Source organism: Lissotriton helveticus, chromosome 7 (assembly GCF_964261635.1).
Source record: "Lissotriton helveticus chromosome 7, aLisHel1.1, whole genome shotgun sequence".
NCBI lineage: Eukaryota > Metazoa > Chordata > Amphibia > Caudata > Salamandridae > Lissotriton > Lissotriton helveticus.
In genome coordinates, this window is record NC_136068.1 from 1,550,333,292 (window position 1) to 1,550,355,322 (window position 22,031).

The window sequence follows — 22,031 nt, forward strand, 5'->3', positions numbered from 1 at the left end:
TAATTCCTCCCAAATATATTTTTCAAAATTCTAATTCATGATTCCACCTCTGTTGAATGGAGGGATCTTCTGCATTATCAATGGCTTGTTCTATTTAGTGTGACACCAAGTCTGCTAAAGCTGTGCTGGTGCCATTAGACCCTCTTTTAACACCTTGCGCGCTGCGGGTTTTCCCGCTGTGCGCTGACTTTTTCAAAAAGCCGCGCTACACGACGAGGCGTACGACAGGCGTAACTCATGACGAGCTGAGCTCGTCATGAGCGTGGAAGGGGTTAAATATATTTGCAATGACATTTTATCAGTGATTGTTCCGACTGTCAATCCTCCAATGACCCAACCAGAAGGTGATATGTTCTAGTAGCTAAACTTCCAAACTTGAGAACTTGGGTCTAATGGTGTAATTGTGGGCAAAACACGTAACGTTCCTGTGCATAGAATTGTGAAATCTAATCTAAATAGAGTGCAACTGTAAAGGCATGAGATGTAAATGTATAAAGCAAATATCTAATGTCCTCCATTGATGTATAGATCGTGTATCATCTCCTAAATTCCCAAATGATTGTACAGTGGTCTGCTGTTTCCCATCTAGGTTTGTGATATATAAATACCAATAAAAATCTACATAGATGTATCCTTTACGTTAAGCCTATCTGCATCCTTTTGTGTCACTCAGCCATATTTTCTTCCCCTGCCACCCTGTCAGGTCCTAGTGCATGCACAGTTGCATCATACAAGCAAAGGAGCCACCTATGCCTCTGGCAGAAAGATCTCTTTCCAGCAATCTCCCCTACCTTAACCTGAGGCTCTGTTGCATATGAGCGGTAATTGGCAGAAGAACGCCTCCGGATGGGCGGGGCTGTAACAGGTGGAGGTGGTGGGGGAGCAGGTTTGAGCGGTTCAGGTTCCATCTCAGCTTCTTCCTCCTCCACTTCCTCCTCTACTTCTTCTTCTACGTACTCCTCTTCTTCTTCCTCTTCATACTGTGAAGTAACAAGAGAATGGTTTCACATCATATGCGGTTTAAAGCCAATCACACCCAGTTGGTGCCTGAAATTGATATGGTGTGTTTTTCTTTCTACAGTGGCCCACATGCCAGGATTAGCCAAGTAGCGCCATATTGTCCCAATATCCCCCATCATATCCTTCCCTTGATAAGAGGCTTTCTCTTTTTTTCTCAACTCAATATTTTCACAATTCAGCCCTTATTGTGCCTGCAGAACTCTCTGTTACCCAGCGCATCCAACAGCCTTCATGCAGTAGGTGACTTGTTATGCTCAACAGCAGGAATATTTACTTTATTCATTTCCAAACAAAAAAAAAAATTGTCCTTGAACAATTTGTGTGCTTGCATCTAACTCTTCTTTTATGCAGGGTTTCCATGGTTATTGGTGAGGTTGTCTCTCACCAGGATCAAGCGCTGAAATTGAAATAAACATTTGTTGGTTTTTTTGGTGTCAGGGATTATCAAATCACTTTTTGAAATTTAAAATCTGAGATTAGGGAAAGTCTGGTTTTCGCTGTATCCCACTTTTTATTCGCAATATAAAGGATTAGGCATAAGATATGCCTCTGAATGTTTGCTTAATTTAACTGATTTATTTATTATCTATAACCAGTTTTGCATTCTGCAGCACACATAGAAAGAGGAAAACGACTCAATTGTTTTTGTGCAGGACTGTGTCCCTTCCTTTACACAAAAACAATCATGCTAATAATGCAGACAACTTTGAACCATGGTGCAAGGGAGCCTGTGTTGGCACTAGGCACCAATTTGTGTGCCAGAGCAGGCAGAATGGACAGGAAGTCACAGGTTTTCGTTAATAACGTGAATTCCTGTCCTTTCCTCTTGACACAGAGCAGTGCAGATAAAATATAGGGAACATTGATAACGTTTATTATTAAAAACTGTTAAAGTATTTTAATCTATAATATAAATGTTAACACATTTTAAATATGTATATTTTTAACTTCCTACCCAAACAAAATGCTATAGGAACATTAGGCTATCAAATTTAATGTGTTTAGATTATTCATTTAAATATATACATTGAATTATAAATATAACTATAAATATATAATAATATTATATAATATATTATATATATATATATAATATATTATAAATATAATATAATATATTTTATATATATAAAATAAATTATAAATAATGTTTAAACAACAATTACAAACACCCTCACTAACATTTTTAATATGTGAGTTTAATTTAAGTTGCATTTAAATTGAAATATGTTTACACTGGAATTGATTTCTTAAATTATATTTAGTTGAATGCCTAAAATGTTGCAATTTCGTAATAATGATGTATTTTTTTACATACACACACACACACATATATGTATATTTCCACGCCCCCACATTTCTTCCTTATCTTCGGTGGCTCAGTTTTACGATGGTGCATGGACGGGCAGGGCCAACCCGTCATCTCAACAACAACTTTCTTCCAGTCTACCTTCTTGAAAGAAATACCGTATACACTTACGGGTGCTGTTCAAGTACCTTTATTTGTTCAAATTGCTGCAAGCCCCAAAGCAAGTCAGTGTTAAGCCTTGTTCACGGTTCACAATGTATTTCTTTCAAGAAGGTAGCCAGGATGAAAGGTGTTTTGTCATATATATATATGTGTAGTAGCTTCAAAAGTTAAGTTTGTAAACAACTGCCTTATTCTTTTGTGGGTGCCTGTTTGAATTAGCACATCCCTCTCTACACTCCTCCTTAAATTTCCCAAACCCCTCATAATTATTAGTAAGCCTTCCCCATTTTCCAGTCACTCCTCTTTTCCCCTTCCACGATGGTGGAGTTCTCTGTACTGAAAAGACAGGAGAGGTAGAGGTGGAAGTCTACACCCGTAGGTTTGTGAATAGCATTTTGTAGTATGTGAGCAGTATAATTGTAGTATTATTTAACTTCCACCGGAATGCAGTTTGGGAGTAGGCCCTTCAGAAGTTTTCAGCAGTAATTTAAACTTTTTGAAACTCAAATAACTTCCCTAAATTTTAAAAAAGTTTGCACAATTAAAAAAAGTTATAAATAAGTTTTCTAACGTTTAATATAGATGTATGCATTTGCTCAAGTATAATAGTTGGTCTTTAGGATATTGTTTGTAATTTATCGTTTTTATTTGCTGCCAAGAATCACAACTTTAAAAAAAATCTAACGTTTTTGGGTAATGAATTGTGACGTTATATTGTGCTTTGATAGTGCCACACCCCAGATGCATTCCTGCATGATTGCACATTTATCTGTTATTAGTAAATTAAGTCATTTACAAGCAAATTCATTTTTTAACTGAACAGAAAATAATGATGACTAAACATTGACATGATGAAAAAAATATAAATATGGATAAATACAAATAGAGAAGTAAGAGAAAAAATACCAAAAAAACGGGTTCCTTCGTCATAACTCTTTTCCTGTTTTCCAGTGTGAAAGATAATAACATTCCGGTGCGTACTTACCATGACTTCATCACTGCAATGAAAGACACAAAAAACAAGAATTAGGACTCTGTATTTTTGCGTTAACAAAACTACATCCTGAGCTAAGTCACAGTGGTGAAGTGTGATGCCTTCTGAACGAGAGTCTCACCTGTGTTTTTGAAAAGCAAAAGCAAATATTTTTGGCTTGCAGCTGCACTAATAGGCATAGTCTACTCTGTCATGAAATGTGATTATGGATAAAAAAACAGGTCTGGCTGACAGTGTCGTATTTGACATGGGGAACTATATTTTTTGCGGTTTCAATGCCCATCTGTTGTGTATCAGATTTCTTTATGGGTGAAACTACATTTTAACAGAAACGTTATGTGCCCCGATTAGGCTGGGGGGTGCTAACAATAGCAGCAAAAATGTATATATGGGATAAAGTCTACCCTAACATACATTACACGGATATAGAAAGTCACCAATGAGAGAAACCAATATTGAGGAACGAAGCTGAAGGGGGTATTTTATTCCTTATAATACATGGTGATACCATCATTCTACCTGCTTAAATCTTTATTGTCTTGCTCTTTCATATGAAGGAGATATTGTGTCTGCAGACAGGAAGAATAAAAGTAAAACCTGTACTGCAAAATTGAACACAGCAAAAGGCAATTAGTATTTTGTTGCAAAAAGGAATTTGAATCTTTCATATAGCCTTATAGCCCGCCGTAGTGAGTTATGCTGGCCATTGAAGGCCCTCTCCAGCGTTTAGCCTGGGCCTTTAACAAGGGAGCGGGGCTTTAATGGCGTGTATAGCCCAGCTATGAAGGGCTATAAGGCAATTAGAACATTCTGCCACTGGAGGGCAGAATGTTCTAACAAATAAAACAAAGGCCTTTGGGAGCCTGAGGGGATAGAAATCCCCTAGGGCTCTGGGAGGCCTTTGTTCAAACAATATTGGAATGTTGCTCTGTGGGCTCTTACCGGCCCGTAGAAGCATGGAGCACTCCATTGTATTCAATAGAGTGCTCAACATTCCAATGTTCTAATATTGGTTAGATTTACAAAATGCTGTGGCTCAGAATGAGTATAATTATGCATAAATTCTGTCCTCCCTGTAATGACTTTTAGCGTGGAAAAAATAAACATGCTGCCATTAATATCTCTTTTGTACTATACAATTTTAGGAAAAACAGATAAGAAGAATTTAAAGCCACTCTCATTTTGTTTAAACAGCAGCTGTATTTGCCTTCTCTTTGTCCTGCCGGTCACCTTCACTGCTGGCACTAGGAGGACATATTGCGACGTCACAACTTATTCGCATTAACATATTACAGTAGAGCAGCTGCATCATTTCGTTATTACCGTTGAATAGAGACGTCACAAACTAATTTTAATAAGAAAATCAGAGACAGATTTTAAAATGCCGGATCCCATGTATCATACTCATTTACAGTCTCTTCGGCCATGGATGCCAGCAGGGTGTGAGCCTCCAATGAAGTTTCGTGGGCCATTCAAAGCAACTAGGAGATTAAAATCTGTTCTAATTTCTAAGGCCACTGAGTCTCTCTAAAATGAAGTTTATGTAGCCATTGAGACCACCCAGGAGTGACATATAATGGTAGTCTGCACGGTCAATAGTGCCAGCAGGGCAGAACAGCAACTGGAAAACAAGAAGAGATATAGTAAAAAGCAAGCTAACAATTGGAGTTCCATTGTGATTCAAAATACAGAGTGCTATATGAAGGAGTGCCTAGGGTCATTGTCTGACAACAAGAGCTACACCAGACTAAGATCAGATCCTAGACCTTCATTGTGAGAAGGAATAGAGCATCTGGCTTTGAACATTGGTGTAGCAAGGTCAAGTGGTACCCGGTGCGGAAAATTACTTGTCACCCCCAGCTTGACAAAATGGCAAAAATATGTGTTTAAAACAAATATTTTTGCCATTTTGTCACCCGCCTCAGTGATGACACCCAGGGCGGCCCGCACCCACCGCACCCCCCTTCCTACGCCACTGGCTTTGAAGAAGTGGCAGCATGTCGGATCACTATTTTCTCAATCCTAAAACCTCTATCATAGTAAATGGACTTTATTTGCATCGAGAAGTCCTGATTATGTCCTGTTATCTAAGACATACACTGAATGTATTACACCTAATATTATTATACTCAGACAGGGAGGCACATTTTAAAATCATTCCACATAGTGAGCCCTTAACTCTAATAGAAGGATTATTATTTATGGACCACAGATTGCACAGATAACTCTCTGATCTCTTTTGTTATGGAGTGTACAGATCTTCTACTAAATAATAGTAGTCTTGCTTGAAAGAAAGTCATTGTCAAATAAGAAATTTCTTAGGCAAATAGTGCATTGATAACATCTTGGTCACGTGTTGAGGAGACAATGATAGTACATTAGGCTTCCTTATGTAAATGTAAATTGTTAATCGAATGAATACTTAAACTTTATGGCCCCATTCAGTGAAAGTGAACTTTTATTTCTGTACATAGACCTATGGCCATTTGATTGATGTCTGTTGACCAGAATACAAACAAAAGCAACCTATAAGAGTTCACTTTTACATTCAAAATGTTCATAAATTGCTCCTAGATGAAGGACTTCCACAACCCACTCAACAGTTAATCAACAAAAGTGAGAGCCTATACAAAGAAATGTTATAGCAAGCCAAGAAATAGGTACCCAATAACATCAGGGATACATTACTAGAAAATAGATCTAAAGAGGAAACAGAAAGTATAAATGGCATGGCAACATATAACCCACTTTCAAACAAGCTGAAGTAGTCTAGAAAGAAACAGTGGTGGGCTGATGGTTCACCATGTAATGCAGATGCTGCTATATTTCAGGTTACACTGACGGGGGAAGCCGGTGTTGAACCTGAATGCCAGGAACTAGGGTTGGAAGGCCTTGTCACATGTGGGGGGATGCTGTGTACCTACACTTAATGTACCATTGTTTTATGTTGCTTTTCTTTATTTACTGTAATATTTTACCCTCTACTTCGCTATTGTTACAGCTGTATTAAGCAACTATTGGTGCATGTTGTTCCCTGATTCTGACCTAGACGTGCTCCTGTAGGTCCTGCTCTTGTCACCCTTGATTGGTTGCCAATCAATGAGAGAACTCTATTCAAAGCTAAGGGCTTCTGCCACTGAATTCTTGTTAATGGCAGGGGCCTTCGTTGTCTGACCTCTCTGGTGATTAGACACCACTCAGACTTTAGGCGTAGGTCATCAGGTACCAATCTGGCTGTGGTTCCGCGTGTGAAAAAAGTCACGATGGGCGGCCGCTCTTTTTGCTTTTTAGCAGCAAAGTTTTGAAACTCCTTGTCTCTTCAGTTGAGGATGGAACTGTCGGATTAGTGTTTCGCAAGAAGCTTAAAAAGTGACTTTTCCAATCGGCCCTGGACCTAGGTAATGGTGGGTAGGGCGGATGGTAGAAAGTTTGTGGTTTTGTGATTATGGGTAGGAACGACTGTTTTAGTTGCTTGCTGGTTGGTGGTGATTGTTGGTTGCTGGTTTTCGTGGCTTCCTTTCAGAGCGCGGGACATGCCTTGGGTCGTAACTATGGGGCATATTATCAAGGACGGATTTAAGATTATCGCCGCTTTAGCGTCAGGAAACTGCCGCTAAAACGGCGATAATGGACTTGATAATATGCCGTAGAGAATTCCCATAGAAGGCCATGTTCACACCAGAAAATCGGCTTCTTAGGGCATATCATCAAGCCCATTATCGCCGCTTTAGCGGCAGGAAACTGCCGCTAAAGCGGCGATAATTTTAACGCGATAATTTTAACGCCGTTTCTTGATAATATGCCCCTATGCGCTTTACAAATCAGACTTTTACTATTGTTATTATTATTACTTAGCCTGACATGTTCCGAAAATGAAGCAAGGGTAATGATGGGGCAGGGATTAATATATTTTGGTTGGCAGTTCCAAGCATTCGGCAGGAGACAGAAAGATAGAATGCTGAGAAGCAGTAGATTAGCCAGACAAAGATTAGACATTCTCATAGAGACGCGGCCCAGGAGCTGACATATGACTTTAATAAACATATTTCCTGTTATCGGCACTATTAAAGACCTTATTTTTAAAATCAAGGACACGCATTGTGCGATAGCCTTTATACCTCATCTTAAGACAAAACTGAAATATGCTAAACTCCACCACAGGTCCTGATGAATGCGTCCAACCTAACCGAGCAGTCTAAATGCTTAAAAACAATGTCCACTTGTTATTAATATTCTGGAAGAGAGGCATTATTAGAGTTTAACTTGTTCACACAATGTTAATATGGGGAGTTTTGTAGCGTAGTATGGAGTGAGGCCACATCTACCGAAATGATAGGGACATTTTACACAACGCATCTATGGGGATGATAGGAACATTTTATGCAACACATCTACAGGGAAGATAGGGGAATTTTACACAACACATTTATAGGAAGATAGGAACATTTTATGCAACACATCTACAGGGAAGATAGGGGCATTTTACAAAACTCATTTCTAGGAAGATAGGAACATTTTATGCAACACATCTACAGGGAAGATAGGGGCATTTTACACAACACATTTAGAGGGAAGATAGGGGCATTTTACACAACACATTTATAGGGAAGATAAGAACATTTTATGCAACACATCTACAGGGAAGATAGGGGCATTTTACACAACACATTTACAGGGAAGATAGGAACATTTTATGCTTCACATCTACAGGGAAGATAGGGGCATTTTACGCAACACATCTACAGAGATGATAGGGGCATTTTTCCTAAACGCATCTATGGGGATGATAGGGGTATTTTACACAACACATTTACAGAGAAGATAGGAACATTTTATGCATCACATCTACAGGGAAGATAGGGGCATTTTACACAACACATGTACAGGGATGATAGGGGCATTTTACACAACACATTTACAGCGAAGATAGGAACATTTTATGTAACACATCTACAGGGAAGATAGGGGCATTTTACACAACACATGTATAGGGATGATAGGGGCATTTTACACAACACATTTACAGCTAAGATAGGAACATTTTATGCAACACATCTACAGGGAAGATAGGGGCATTTTACACAACACATTTAGAGGGAAGGTAGGGGCATTTTACACACCACATTTACAGGGAAGATAGGAACATTTTATGCAACACATCTACAGGGAAGATAGGGGCATTTTACACAACACATTTATAGGGAAGATAGGAACATTTTATGCAACACATCTACAGGGAAGATAGGGGCATTTTATGTACGATAAGTACAGGGAAGATAGGGGCATTTTACACAACACATTTACAGGGAAGATAGGAACATTTTATGCAACACATCTCCAGGGAAGATATGGGCATTTTACGCAACACATCTACGGGATGATAGGGGCATTTTTCCTAACGCATCTATGGGGATGATAGGGGCATTTTACACAAAACATTTACAGGGAATATAGGAACATTTTATGCAACACATCTACCGGGAAGATAGGGGCATTTTACACAACACATGTACAGGGATGATAGGGGCATTTTACACAACACATTTACAGCGAAGATAGGAACATTTTATGCAACACATCTACAGGGAAGACAGGGGCATTTTACACAACACATTTATAGGAAGATAGGAACATTTTATGCAACACATCGACAGGGAAGATAGGGGCATTTTACACAACACATTTATAGGAAGATAGGAACATTTTATGCAACACATCGACAGGGAAGATAGGGGCATTTTACACAACACATTTAGAGGGAAGATAAGGGCATTTTACACAACACATTTATAGGGAAGATAAGAACATTTTATGCAACACATCTACAGGGAAGATAGGGGCATTTTACACAACACATTTACAGGGATGATAGGGGCATTTTATGTAACATATGTACAGGCAAGATATGGGCATTTTACACAACACATCTACAGGGAAGATAGGAACATTTTATGCAACACATCTCCAGGGAAGATATGGGCATTTTACGCAACACATCTACAGAGATGATAGGGGCATTTTTCCTAAACGCATCTATGGGGATGATAGGGGTATTTTACACAACACATTTACAGAGAAGATAGGAACATTTTATGTAACACATCTACAGGGAAGATAGGGGCATTTTACACAACACATGTACAGGGATGATAGGGGCATTTTACACAATACATTTACAGCTAAGATAGGAACATTTTATGCAACACATCTACAGGGAAGATAGGGGCATTTTACACAACACATTTACAGGGAAGATAGGAACATTTTATGCAACACATCTACAGGGAAGATAGGGGCATTTTACACAACACATTTATAGGGAAGATAGGAACATTTTATGCAACACATCTACAGGGAAGATAGGGGCATTTTATGTACGATAAGTACAGGGAAGATAGGGGCATTTTACACAACAAATTTACAGGGAAGATAGGAACATTTTATGCAACACATCTCCAGGGAAGATATGGGCATTTTACGCAACACATCTACGGGATGATAGGGGCATTTTTCCTAACGCATCTATGGGGATGATAGGGGCATTTTACACAAAACATTTACAGGGAATATAGGAACATTTTATGCAACACATCTACCGGGAAGATAGGGGCATTTTACACAACACATGTACAGGGATGATAGGGGCATTTTACACAACACATTTACAGCGAAGATAGGAACATTTTATGCAACACATCTACAGGGAAGACAGGGGCATTTTACACAACACATTTATAGGAAGATAGGAACATTTTATGCAACACATCGACAGGGAAGATAGGGGCATTTTACACAACACATTTAGAGGGAAGATAAGGGCATTTTACACAACACATTTATAGGGAAGATAAGAACATTTTATGCAACACATCTACAGGGAAGATAGGGGCATTTTACACAAGACATTTACAGGGATGATAGGGGCATTTTATGTAACATATGTACAGGCAAGATATGGGCATTTTACACAACACATCTACAGGGAAGATAAGAACATTTTATGCAACACATCTCCAGGGAAGATATGGGCATTTTACGCAACACATCTACAGAGATGATAGGGGAATTTTTCCTAAACGCATCTATGGGGATGATAGGGGTATTTTACACAACACATTTACAGAGAAGATAGGAACATTTTATGTAACACATCTACAGGGAAGATAGGGGCATTTTACACAACACATGTACAGGGATGATAGGGGCATTTTACACAATACATTTACAGCTAAGATAGGAACATTTTATGCAACACATCTACAGGGAAGATAGGGGCATTTTACACAACACATTTAGAGGGAAGGTAGGGGCATTTTACACACCACATTTACAGGGAAGATAGGAACATTTTAGGCAACACATCTACAGGGAAGATAGGGGCATTTTACACAACACATTTATAGGGAAGATAGGAACATTTTATGCAACACATCTACAGGGAAGATGGGGCATTTTATGTACGATAAGTACAGGGAAGATAGGGTCATTTTACACAACACATTTACAGGGAAGATAGAAACATTTTATGCAACACATCTCCAGGGAAGATATGGGCATTTTACGCAACACATCTACGGGATGATAGGGGCATTTTTCCTAACGCATCTATGGGGATGATAGGGGCATTTTACACAAAACATTTACAGGGAAGATAGGAACATTTTATGCAACACATCTACAGGGAAGATAGGGGCATTTTACACAACACATGTACAGGGATGATAGGGGCATTTTACACAACACATTTACAGCTAAGATAGGAACATTTTATGCAACACATGTACAGGGAAGATGGGGCATTTTACACAACACATTTAGAGGGAAGATAGGGGCATTTTACACAACACATTTACAGGGAAGATAGGAACATTTTATGCAACACATCTAGAGGGAAGATAGGGGCATTTTACACAACACATTTATAGGGAAGATAGGAACATTTTATGCAACACATCTACAGGGAAGATAGGGGCATTTTACACAACGCATCTATGGGGGTGATAGGGCCATTTTACACAACACATTTACAGGGAAGATAGGAACCTTTTATGCAACACATCTACAGGGAAGATAGGGACATTTTACACAACACATTTCTAGGGAAGATAGGAACATTTTATGCAACACATCTGCAGGGAAGATAGGGGCATTTTACACAACGCATCTATGGGGATGATAGGGGCATTTTACACAACACATTTACAGGGAAGATAGGAACCTTTTATGCAACACATCTACAGGGAAGATAGGGGCATTTTACACAACATATTTACAGGGATGATAGGGGCATTTTATGTAACACAAGTACCGGGAAGATAGGGGCATTTTACACAACACATTTACAGGGAAGATAGGAACATTTTATGCAACACATCTACAGGGAAGATAGGGGCATTTTACACAACACATGTACAGGGATGATAGGGGCATTTTACACAACACATTTACAGCAATGATATGGGCATTTTACACAACACATTTACAGGGATTGTTAGAAAGGGGATTTCTGGTTGGCTAGGGCTTGCGTCTAAGCCAGGCAGGAACCACCACTCTAGTCAGGGCAAGGGAGTTACATGCAGAAGATAACCCTTGCTCACCCCCTTGGTAGCTTGGCACAAGCAGTCAGGCTTATCTCAGAGGCACTGTGTAGAGCATTTGCGCAACACACACATAACAGCAGAAACACACTAGGCACACTACAAAAGAAACTCCACACAAGGTTATATGAAAAATAGCCTTTGTATTATCCAAAACACATTAGAAATAATCACACATATACACTGTGCCAACTGGTACCAGGTAGTAATTTACAGGGGACTATATACATGACCGGGCCAATCGGGCCACTGTCAGAACCATTAGAAAGCACAAGTAGTAAATATAAAACAACCAGTAACTTCTGGTAAAATACTGTACTCAGCATCATCACATTAGGCATTAACATTGTAGCATGACATTTGCATTAGGCATCACATTAGGCATACATTGTAATACCCAGCAGTGCACCCCTGTAACACCAGAAAGATGCACACATCATCTGGGAGCCTTGCGCCACTCCAGGACACCAAATGACCCCAGGCCAACTGGCCTTCTCTGGGGCCCAAATGCCCTCTGTCCCAAAAGTCAGGGCTCTAAATGATAGGGCTTTCCCACTGACCCTCCGGCTGCCTTAGTAGCTAAACCGATGTGCGCAATGCACTGGGGGCAGGGAGTGTATCTCACTCCTTCCTTACTATCAAAATGAACATGCCCCATTGTTGCAATTGCCCGCGCTCCTGCAGTGCAGCTGAGGAAATTGGCTTTGGCAACACTGTGCCTCTGGAGCTCCAATATAGGACCCCTGCAACAAAGTTGCCCCCATGTTGCAGCTTTGCGCGCTTTTGTGGTGCAGCAGTGGCAGACAAGAGCCATGGCACCAACCGTGCCCAGAGAGCCCCCCTCACTTGGTCTCTTCTTTTGGAGAAAGAAAACAGCAACTACAGTGCCTCGCACAGACCTCACTCACCGGGGCCTTCTTATCAGGCACCACAGGTTACTTCAAGGTAGGTGGGGAGGGGAGACTCCGACTCGGTCTCCCCCTCACAGAAAACAGCCCTAGGACCCAAGGTAGCCTCACAACACAGGCAGTAGGGGTTAGAGCTGTGAGAAGTTAGCCTGGCATATGATGTACACTAGTTCTACTGGGCAGCCTGCACCAGTCTAATCGACCCTTATTGATGGTGGTTGTAAAGTCAACCTTCTAGAAAGCTATCCTAGTGGTTGCATGAACCAGCAGTCTTCAGGCTAAGACTTCAGTAGGCGAGTTAAGCAAGTTGTTTTACCATATATAATCCCTTGAATACCAAATGAAAGGACACCACAAAAGGTATATATCAAATATATATGTATTTAATCTAAACACAATCCCTCTGCACTCTTTATGAGGTCAGAGGTCAAAATACAATACAAGTCACACAGTTAATATACGATAAGTTGTACAGTATACGTTATGCCCTAGGGGCCTCACAAACCATATACTAAGAAAGTGGAATAAGTACCACGTGAGAGTTGGAAAGCAGGCCTGGGCCCTGTGGAATCACTGGGGTTACACTAAACAACCCAAGGTTAGGAAGTAGGAGGCCCACGGGAGACGCGTGCAGTGTCTAAACACAGACGCGGGTTACCATTGACTTTCAATGGGAAACGAAGAAGTTACAAATATCCAATTTAAGGACACTTTCGGATGGACTAGGATGGAACCCATTCTAACTAGGACACTTAGAGAGTCAAGACCCACGGGAGCACTGGAGTACTCGTGTTACTTCACCCAGGGAAGCCGGGTGCATAGGTGTCTTTTTGTGTCGGGTTTCGTCGCCGTTTTCTATGGAGAGCTGCAAAGAAGTGCTGCAGGCGACCAGAGGAAAAGTGTCCGGGTGGATCCAAGGGTGGATCGGTGATGTGAAGAACCTGAAATCAGAGGGGACAGAGTCTGGGTCACTAGCCAGTGACGAGGAAGGTACCAGGAAGGTACCAGGAAGGAACCAGGCGATGTTGGGTGCTTGAAGGTGAAGAAGGTGAGTTTTTCTCTTCAGCCACGAACTCCAGGAGGCATCGACGATAACCAGGCGCTGGATTCGAGCTGTCGCACAATGGATCTAGATGACTGCAGTGTCGGTATCTCGATTGAACTCAACAAGCCTTGGCAACCGCAACCCATGCAGGATATTGAGATTGGCTCTGTTGCAGACCAGCAAGGTCTGTGGCACTTCTCCTTTTCAGAGAAGCTGGAGCAAGCCTGGGGCAACCAGGATAGCAAGTTAGATTCAAGATGGCATCTTCAGGGGGCTCACTAGCCAATGGGCAAGGAACTGGGAAGACACGTCAAGCTCAAATGCAAAGGCGTGGCCCACGGGGCACTCGCAGAGTGTGGGGGCCTGGGTTTCGGTGCAAATGGTGCTTGGGGCTGGGGCTTCTTGTACCCCAATGCACAACTTACTGAGGCTTCAGGAAAGGAGTGCAGGTAGCAAAATGCAGGAGGAGAAGGAGAAGTGTGGCTCACTGGTTAGAGGAGGCAGACCCTGAAGCAGAGGTCAGACCCGGGACCAGGGTTCAATTCCCGACGCGGCAGGGTCTTGAGCCCAAAATATCCACGGACTCGATAATTCTCGTTTCGATGCCTACTCGAATCACGGGTTCACACTCTGCAGCTCTGGGCATTAGCCTGCTTAATCTCCACTACGGCCCCCCGCGGCGGGATGCCTGGCTTTCACCTTGGGGATGCCCATTACGGGTATCTCACAGGGAAAAGCCAGGACGGGTTCCCAAGGCAAGCTCCGAGATGCCTACGGGTAATCGAGCGCTATATGAGACTGCATAATAATAATAATAATAATAATGTCCAAGATGTCCGGTCCCACGTCTCTCGTGTCCGCCACGGGTCTCAGTTTTGCTGTGGATGTGGATCAAGGTCAGAGAAGTCTGGAAGTCTAGTTTTTGAGTCGCAGAGTCTTCCAGTTCCGACGGGAGCCTTGAAACTGTAGACCAGCAAAGTTGCTGTTGGTGCCTGTTTGCACAGGGTGGTCACTCCTTGACCACAAGGGAGATGTCTTCCATCTTCCAGTCAGAATGGAATGTCGAAGGTCCAAGATATGTCTTTCAAAGATTCATTCAGGATAATCTAAAGTCCCAGGGACACAGCTCCTATACTTATACTAAGGATGGGGGCTGGATTATCTGACTAGGTCCCTCCTATGGGTGGACCTGAGAAAGGGGTGGTTACACCCCTTTCCCTTTGTCCAGTTTCACGCCAGAGCAGGGCTGGAGTGCCCCAGCAACTGGTTTGAACCGGGCAGGCAGTGTCTGAAAAAGCATCTGCTGATGCAGCCCTCCCTGCCCCAATACAGAAAACCCTGTCTGGGGAGGTGCTGGCACCTCCCTGGACAGGAAACCTATTGTCCAGGCCTCCGCTGCCGGAGTTTCATCCAGCAACAGGAGGTCAGACTCGTGTCTGTGGCAGCAGCATCCATTTTGTGATGCTGAGGCTCTGTTTAACTTTAACCGGGTAAAGCAGTAACTTCATGTCTTCTCCCTCTAGAAGGGTGGAATGCTACCCCCGCCGCCAGAATTGGCGGGGGGGGGTAGTATTCCAAAGTGTTTGACACCTTACACGACATGTTTTGATAAAGCCAAACCAAAGTTAGCATTAACCGCGAGGATTATAATGCACTTAAGAGTATATGGTATGGCTATATCATAGAACAGCTATAAGGAGATGGTTTTGAAAGCTGCAGAGGGGCTCAGCTCATGCTAGGGCACCCTCTGACATAAAACCAAGCACTCTGCCTCCAGGATTGTTGAGGCCTACCATAGGAGTGGCTTAAAGGTGTATATGTGTCTATATAAGAAGGTATATATAGGTATACTGGGCCTCATTTATGAGGCTGTGCGTCACTTTTACGCCACCGGTGCGTCACTTTTTGTGACGCACCAGTGGCGCAAAAATGCGCCTTGTTGTGCCATATTTACAAAGTGACACATCTAGGTAGATGCGTCACTTTGTAAACCCCTGAACCACATTATACCTGCGCCAGGTATAATGTATGCAAGGGGGGTGTATTGACGCAAGGAAGGGTCGTAGAAGTGACGCAGTGAAATCTATGAGATTTCACTGCAGCACTTTTAGGACGCCGTTGCGTCAAAATCTTGCGCCTGCCTCACAGCAGGCGTAAGACTGACGCAGGCCCTTTCACATGGGGCTTGCCCCATGTGAAAGGACGCATTGCTGGAGTTGTGTCACTTTTGTGACACACTCCAACAATGCGTCACTTTTGCACTTACAGATACGTCAGAAATACTGACGTATCTGTAACTCCTTGCGACATGATGCGTCATACATTAAATATGACGCATCAAGAATGTCGCAAGGAGTGCGCACTGAGAAGTGACGCATCGCTGCTTTCACGCAGCGATGCGTCATTTCTCATAAATGAGGCTCACTATATCTAAGTAAGGGGTGATCACACCACCTTTCCCAGGCTGTGTGAACAGACGTGTGGTGTCAGTTTGGAAGGCAAACCAGGGGTGGCACAATACATGCTGCAGCCCCTGGTAGGCCTAAGGTGCACCTATGCCCTGGGATACCTAGAGTACACTATACAGGGGCTCACAAGGGTGACCCAGTAACCAATCTGGTATGTACCTAAAGTACATGGTATCAATTTAGAGAGGCCCACAGCCACATTAAAGTTGGAAAACCAGAGAATCACAGCAAAAAGTGGGGGTGACCATAGGAAGCAGACCTTACTCTCCTACAAGAGCTTCGTGCTCACTCACCCGCTTTGAGCAGCGCTGACTCCGTGCAGTGCTGAGGGGTCGACCAAGTCTTCCTGTGGCTTCTTCCTTCTCGAGTACGCAGGGCTTCCCTGCTTTCTCCGGTCTCTCTTCTTTGGATGCCTGGGACCTGTGCCGTACTTCAGCTGGGAGCCCGCGAGGCTCCGATCCCCACCACAAGATCCGGCACATGCGGGGCACTCCTTGGCCATGGGAGCCCCGCCTCCAACCAGGCACCATCTCTGTCGGTCTTCTGGCGGCCTTTCCTCTAGATTGGCTGCGTACAGCACAGCTCCGCCCACAACCAGGCAAGTCCCACCTGAGTTCTGGTTTTGCGGCACTCTCTGTGGCTCCTCTAAGCCCAGAAATGTGGGGTAGGCTCCCGCTCCATGGGGCACAGAATGCGGGGTTGGCTCCTGCTCAAAGGAGCAAGGAATGCGGGGTAGGCTCCCGCTTCACCCCTGTAGGCACCAACATGCTGGGTGACCTCCCACTCCACTCCTGCAGCACGGGGGAATCCCTACGCCGGGATTTCCCTAGAAATGCTCACACAACACAAGGCTGCCGGCCTCACAATCCCTGGGGCATTCTTCGCGCCAAGTGCGCTTCCCAGGAAACGTAGCCCACGACCACCAGGGGCAGAGCTGGGCGCAGGCAGGCCAGCTCACAGGGCCCTCGGCATAGGGACAATCCCTCATGGCGGTTCCTCTGATGGGATGATCCCCCCTGAAGTCCTAATGTTTGAGCGAGCTGTGCTCAAGAGTCTAGAAAACAGACCCAATACTAATGAATATAACAACCTCAGCAGAGCAGAAAGGGATGCTGCTTCCTCACTAGGAAACGACCCTACTGTTGTGATTAAATCAGCTGACAAGGGGGGTGCGACAGTGATCCAAGATGCCACAGATTATGACACAGAGTGCAAACGCCAACTGGCTAACCGCACACACTATAGACCACTTTCTGTGGATCCCACCAGGACACTGACTAATGACATCAACAGTCTACTACTTGAAGGAGAGGGAAATGGCTGGATTACCAAGAACGAGGCTGAGTTCTTGCTCGCCTCTGACCCGGTAGTTCCCTACTTTTACACTCTCCCAAAAATCCACAAGGGTGTCAGCCCTGTCCCAGGAAGACCCATAGTGTCAGGGATTGGCTCACTCTTAGAGCCACTTTCCAAGTTCTGCGATGTGTTCCTTCAACCACTTGTTAGGAAAATTCCTTCTTTCCTCCAGGACACACGTGATGTGCTAAGACTTATTGAGTCCATTGATGGGAGAGACAACGTTGATCTACTAATAACATTAGATGTGGAAGCGTTGTATACCAACATCCCCCAGGCAGCCACCTTAGAAGCGGTTGAAATGACCGTACGCCAAGAGGAATGGACCTCTCCGACGCCCATATCCTTCATCATGGCATGCGCTAGTATAGCATTAACCGAGAACTTCTTTCAGTATGGCACCCAGTTGTATCACCAAATCAGAGGTACGTCTATGGGTTCGACTTTTGCTCCCAGTATAGCCTGTATCTACATGGCCACCTTTGAGGAACAGACTATCCACGCACCCACGAATCCTTTTAACCAGAACTTGACGATATGGCGTCGTTATATCGACGACATTTTGATCCTATGGAAAGGAGACCGGGCAACTGCTGAGACTTTCTGTGCCTGGATCAACCTCCAGAATCCCTATCTGAAATTTAGTGGGACTATATCAGATACAAGCCTGCCATTCCTTGACCTGACAATCCAACTGACCCCAACAGGGCTGAGTACAACCCTGTACAGAAAAAATACAGACCGTAATAGTCTCTTGCCCTATGACAGTCACCACACCAGAACCCTTAGAGATAACCTGCCCTTTGGGCAATTTCTAAGAATTCGGAGGAATTGTAGCTCACGAGCTGATTACAAGCAGCAAGCCTCTATTCTACAACATAAACTACTAGACAGAGGTTACCCTACCAGACTGGTGCAGAACTCATCTAAAAGAGCCCTTAACAATCCTAGGGAAACATTGCTGGAGACACGTCCGAAGGTCTCTGAAGACGTTATCACTTGCGTGACTAAATACACGAAGAACTCCCCATTCATTAAAAAGACAATTAAGAAACATTGGGGTCTTTTGAATGCTGGAGATCTCTCGATCACGCAACCCCGTTTCGCATTCAAACGGACTTCTAACCTCAAGGATAGCTTGGTACACACCCGACCAAGAAGGAAGGCTCCCAATAGCCAGAACACACTATGGAGGTTACCCCCTGTGGTAGGTCACCATCAATGTGGCAGCTGCGTGGTTTGTCCACAGAATAAGCAATGCAAGGAGATTAAACTCACCGACTCATTACATGGCACTTAAAAAGGCATACCAATTGCAATAGTTCCCACTGTATCTACCTTCTGATATGCCCCTGTAATAGATACTATGTTGGCATGACAATGAGACAGGTGAAGGTTAGGATCATGGAACATAAAAGCAACATTCGCTGTGGTAAGACCCATACCAGGCTGTACGAACATTACAAGCAGCGAGGCCATCCCGCAGATAGCATGCAGTGGTTAGTACTAGAATCCCATCCCTACATGACACAGCAGGCATTATTTAAACTAGAACAAAGATGAGTTCATCGCCTTAGCTTGGACACTGTGGGCCTGAATGATTCGGTGCCCTGGGCGTCTGTTAGCAGATAAATTACTGTCATTTCTCGAAGGCTACAGTGAGCAAGTATTCACTTAGCCTTGACAGGGGTATCTAGTCTGCTCTTTCTATAGGGTGTTCCCATAGACTGGCTGCTCCCATCTGATTTCAGTCTTGGGCACTGCACTGACGGCCACTCTTTGGATGCCCTTGCATCACTACTGACATCACTCCAATATGGCCGCCGTATGAGAACTCTACATTACACATTACACTCTACATGATGAGAGATCCCTGGCATTACAGATTTGTCAGCCATCCAATCCAGATACATACCCCGGGAACCAGCTCGCTTCTCGGACGTCCTACCCAATCCCATTCCACCGAGCAAATGTATGTGAGGATTCAACCTCGAGATAGTTGTGAGATAGTTGTGAATCTGGGCTCCACGAGCCAGATTCCCCTTGGGTAGTGAGAGGGTTTATCCCCCGTTGAGGCACATGTCCGGAGGGATACTGGGGCTTGTCAATACCAACAGCGCCAGGCATTAACCTACCACTTGACACCATTCAAAGATGGCCGATCAGCAAACGGCCGCATTTCACCTACAGTAAGCGTGCAGACGTAACCTCGATGCTAGCCACGCCCCCCGTGGGCGTCCGAGGCAACGCGGCGTTCATAACCCTGGTCCTGGCGGATGACGGGCACCAGCTGTTCTGCGCCCTGACCAGGCGCTGTACGTGGGGGTAGGTGCTGACAGGTGATGTTCCCACGCCGCTCAGGTAAGTGTGTGCCTGGGTTCCTGCGATGCGGGTCCTCTGGATGTCTTCGCTTGCACTAGAGGTATGCCTGATGGTCGACCGCCGAGACCCATCTTGTGTGGTCCTTGGAGACACAACGCTGCCACTGGTCCGCTGCTCCTTTCTGTGGGTACTATGTGCGGATGTGGGGCTGGAAGCGGACTGGGGGTTGCCCGACCTCCCCTGACGCCTTGTGCTGACGGGGGGTTGGGTTGTCCTCGGCCCACGTTCCGGTTCTGTGCCTGACACGTCGGTCCTCCTGCGGGATACCTTTCCCCGACTGCGGCTTCCTCACCCGGTGGCTTAGCGTTCAGGTCTCCCCTGTGCTGCCTTAGCATTGGGTCCCTCCCGGGGGTTAGCTACTGTCACGGGCTGCCTCTATCTGCTTCGGGTACAATGGTGGATTCCGCAGCGCTCTACCCTTTGAGCATTTCCTGTTCCCACTTGTGAGCCCCCTCTACAATTTCTGTTCCCAATAGGTACCATATCCATATGCGTGTCGAACCCACGGGAACAGTCTGCGGGGCCCTAGTAGGTTTCACTTAGGGTACGGACCATGCTCCTTCACATACATTATTTTCTGTATCCACTGTGAAAGAATGGCTTTGTGTTGTTGTTTTCTTCCTCGAACGTAGATAAGTTTGCTTCCTCGAACACAGAAAATTGCCCTTTTCCTTGTGTTCTTTTGTTTAAATTTACATAGTGAGTCCATTAGTCAGCTCTTAATTTTCTTGACTGAGTAATGGTTGCTCGGTGAGGTGCCCCCACTGTGCAATAGCTCCACTCACCGATTTTATTTAGCCCGTGTTACGGCTATTAACGACCAGACAGTGTGTGCCCTCTGGAACCACTTCAAATACAGATATCATTTGCACATACATTTGGTTTCTGCTACCTATTTGACCCTTCCTACTTTTCCTTTTAGGTCAAATCCCACAGAGTAGGACCAAAGGCCTGCCCGTTTACCGACCTACCAAGGTTGTATACTTTCTATGTTTTTAATATTTTCACTTGTGTGCACTGTGTAGTACGCTACCGATAGGTCCTGAAGAATTGCCCTACTGGCATGAAACATGTCGACCAATAAAGAGGGTAGAGTTAGTCACCTGGACTAATTAGGCAGGTTTCAACTCCCCCTTTTCACCCTTTTACTAAGGGAGCCAGCCACGCCATTAAACTCCCCCTGTGGACTGACTCACCTTTTTTAAACACCCTTCACCACTTTTTCACGACTACACCACACGAGAACACTCACACTTCCGCTCATTTTTTCGGCCGGGACAAAAGATCTCCACCAAAAGTAGTACCCTCGGGTACTCCGTCAGTCATTGCAGCGCCGGTCTGATGTAGGAGCAAAGAGCCGATGATGAAGCACGACACCTAGCCGCTGAGTGATGAAGTATGTCACTTAGTCTGCTGGATGTGTGAGGTTCTTTAGTCCCACCAAGGGAACCCCTTAGTTCCCTGCTGGTTCACTTTCCTCTTGGTCACACACTATTACAACAAACTCTGGGGAACTCTGTACTTCTAATTGTAGGTTCCTCCTGGGGCCCAGCAGGCACACGTAGCACCCAAACAGCACATAAACATGGGGTCACAGCCCCAATATTTATTCACCTTTTCTCTTTGTTCATCCCTGGCACAGGGCATTGGGAACCAGTCTCAACTGGTTCTGGGGGGTACTGGAGCACTTTGTATACAGTGCTCACACCCTCCTTTGTCAGGTGGGGGCTCGGTCATCAGACACACCACAGGGGGCGGAGCCAGCATTTACCCAGGCAGGCACAGACCTA

At 44.2% G+C, this 22,031-nt stretch overlaps 1 protein-coding gene across 4 annotated transcripts in view; it reads right to left on the bottom strand.

The window, feature by feature from the left end:
• The window catches only part of TNNI3 (troponin I3, cardiac type), a 96,402-nt gene that overhangs the window by 36,700 nt on the left and 37,671 nt on the right, over positions 1-22,031 (bottom strand). The window contains exons 1-3 of one of the 4 annotated variants that reach the window (XM_078655022.1): positions 4,005-4,051; positions 3,477-3,489; positions 792-980 (exon numbers count right to left, since the gene is read on the bottom strand). In XM_078655022.1, coding sequence (XP_078511148.1) covers positions 792-980; positions 3,477-3,489; positions 4,005-4,036 — 234 coding nt within the window. In that variant the 5' untranslated portion in view covers positions 4,037-4,051. Of the gene's footprint in view, positions 1-791; positions 981-1,294; positions 1,319-3,397; positions 3,437-3,476; positions 3,490-4,004; positions 4,052-22,031 lie in introns of those variants that run through there. The other 3 variants (XM_078655024.1, XM_078655020.1, XM_078655021.1) reach the window with 3 other exon arrangements.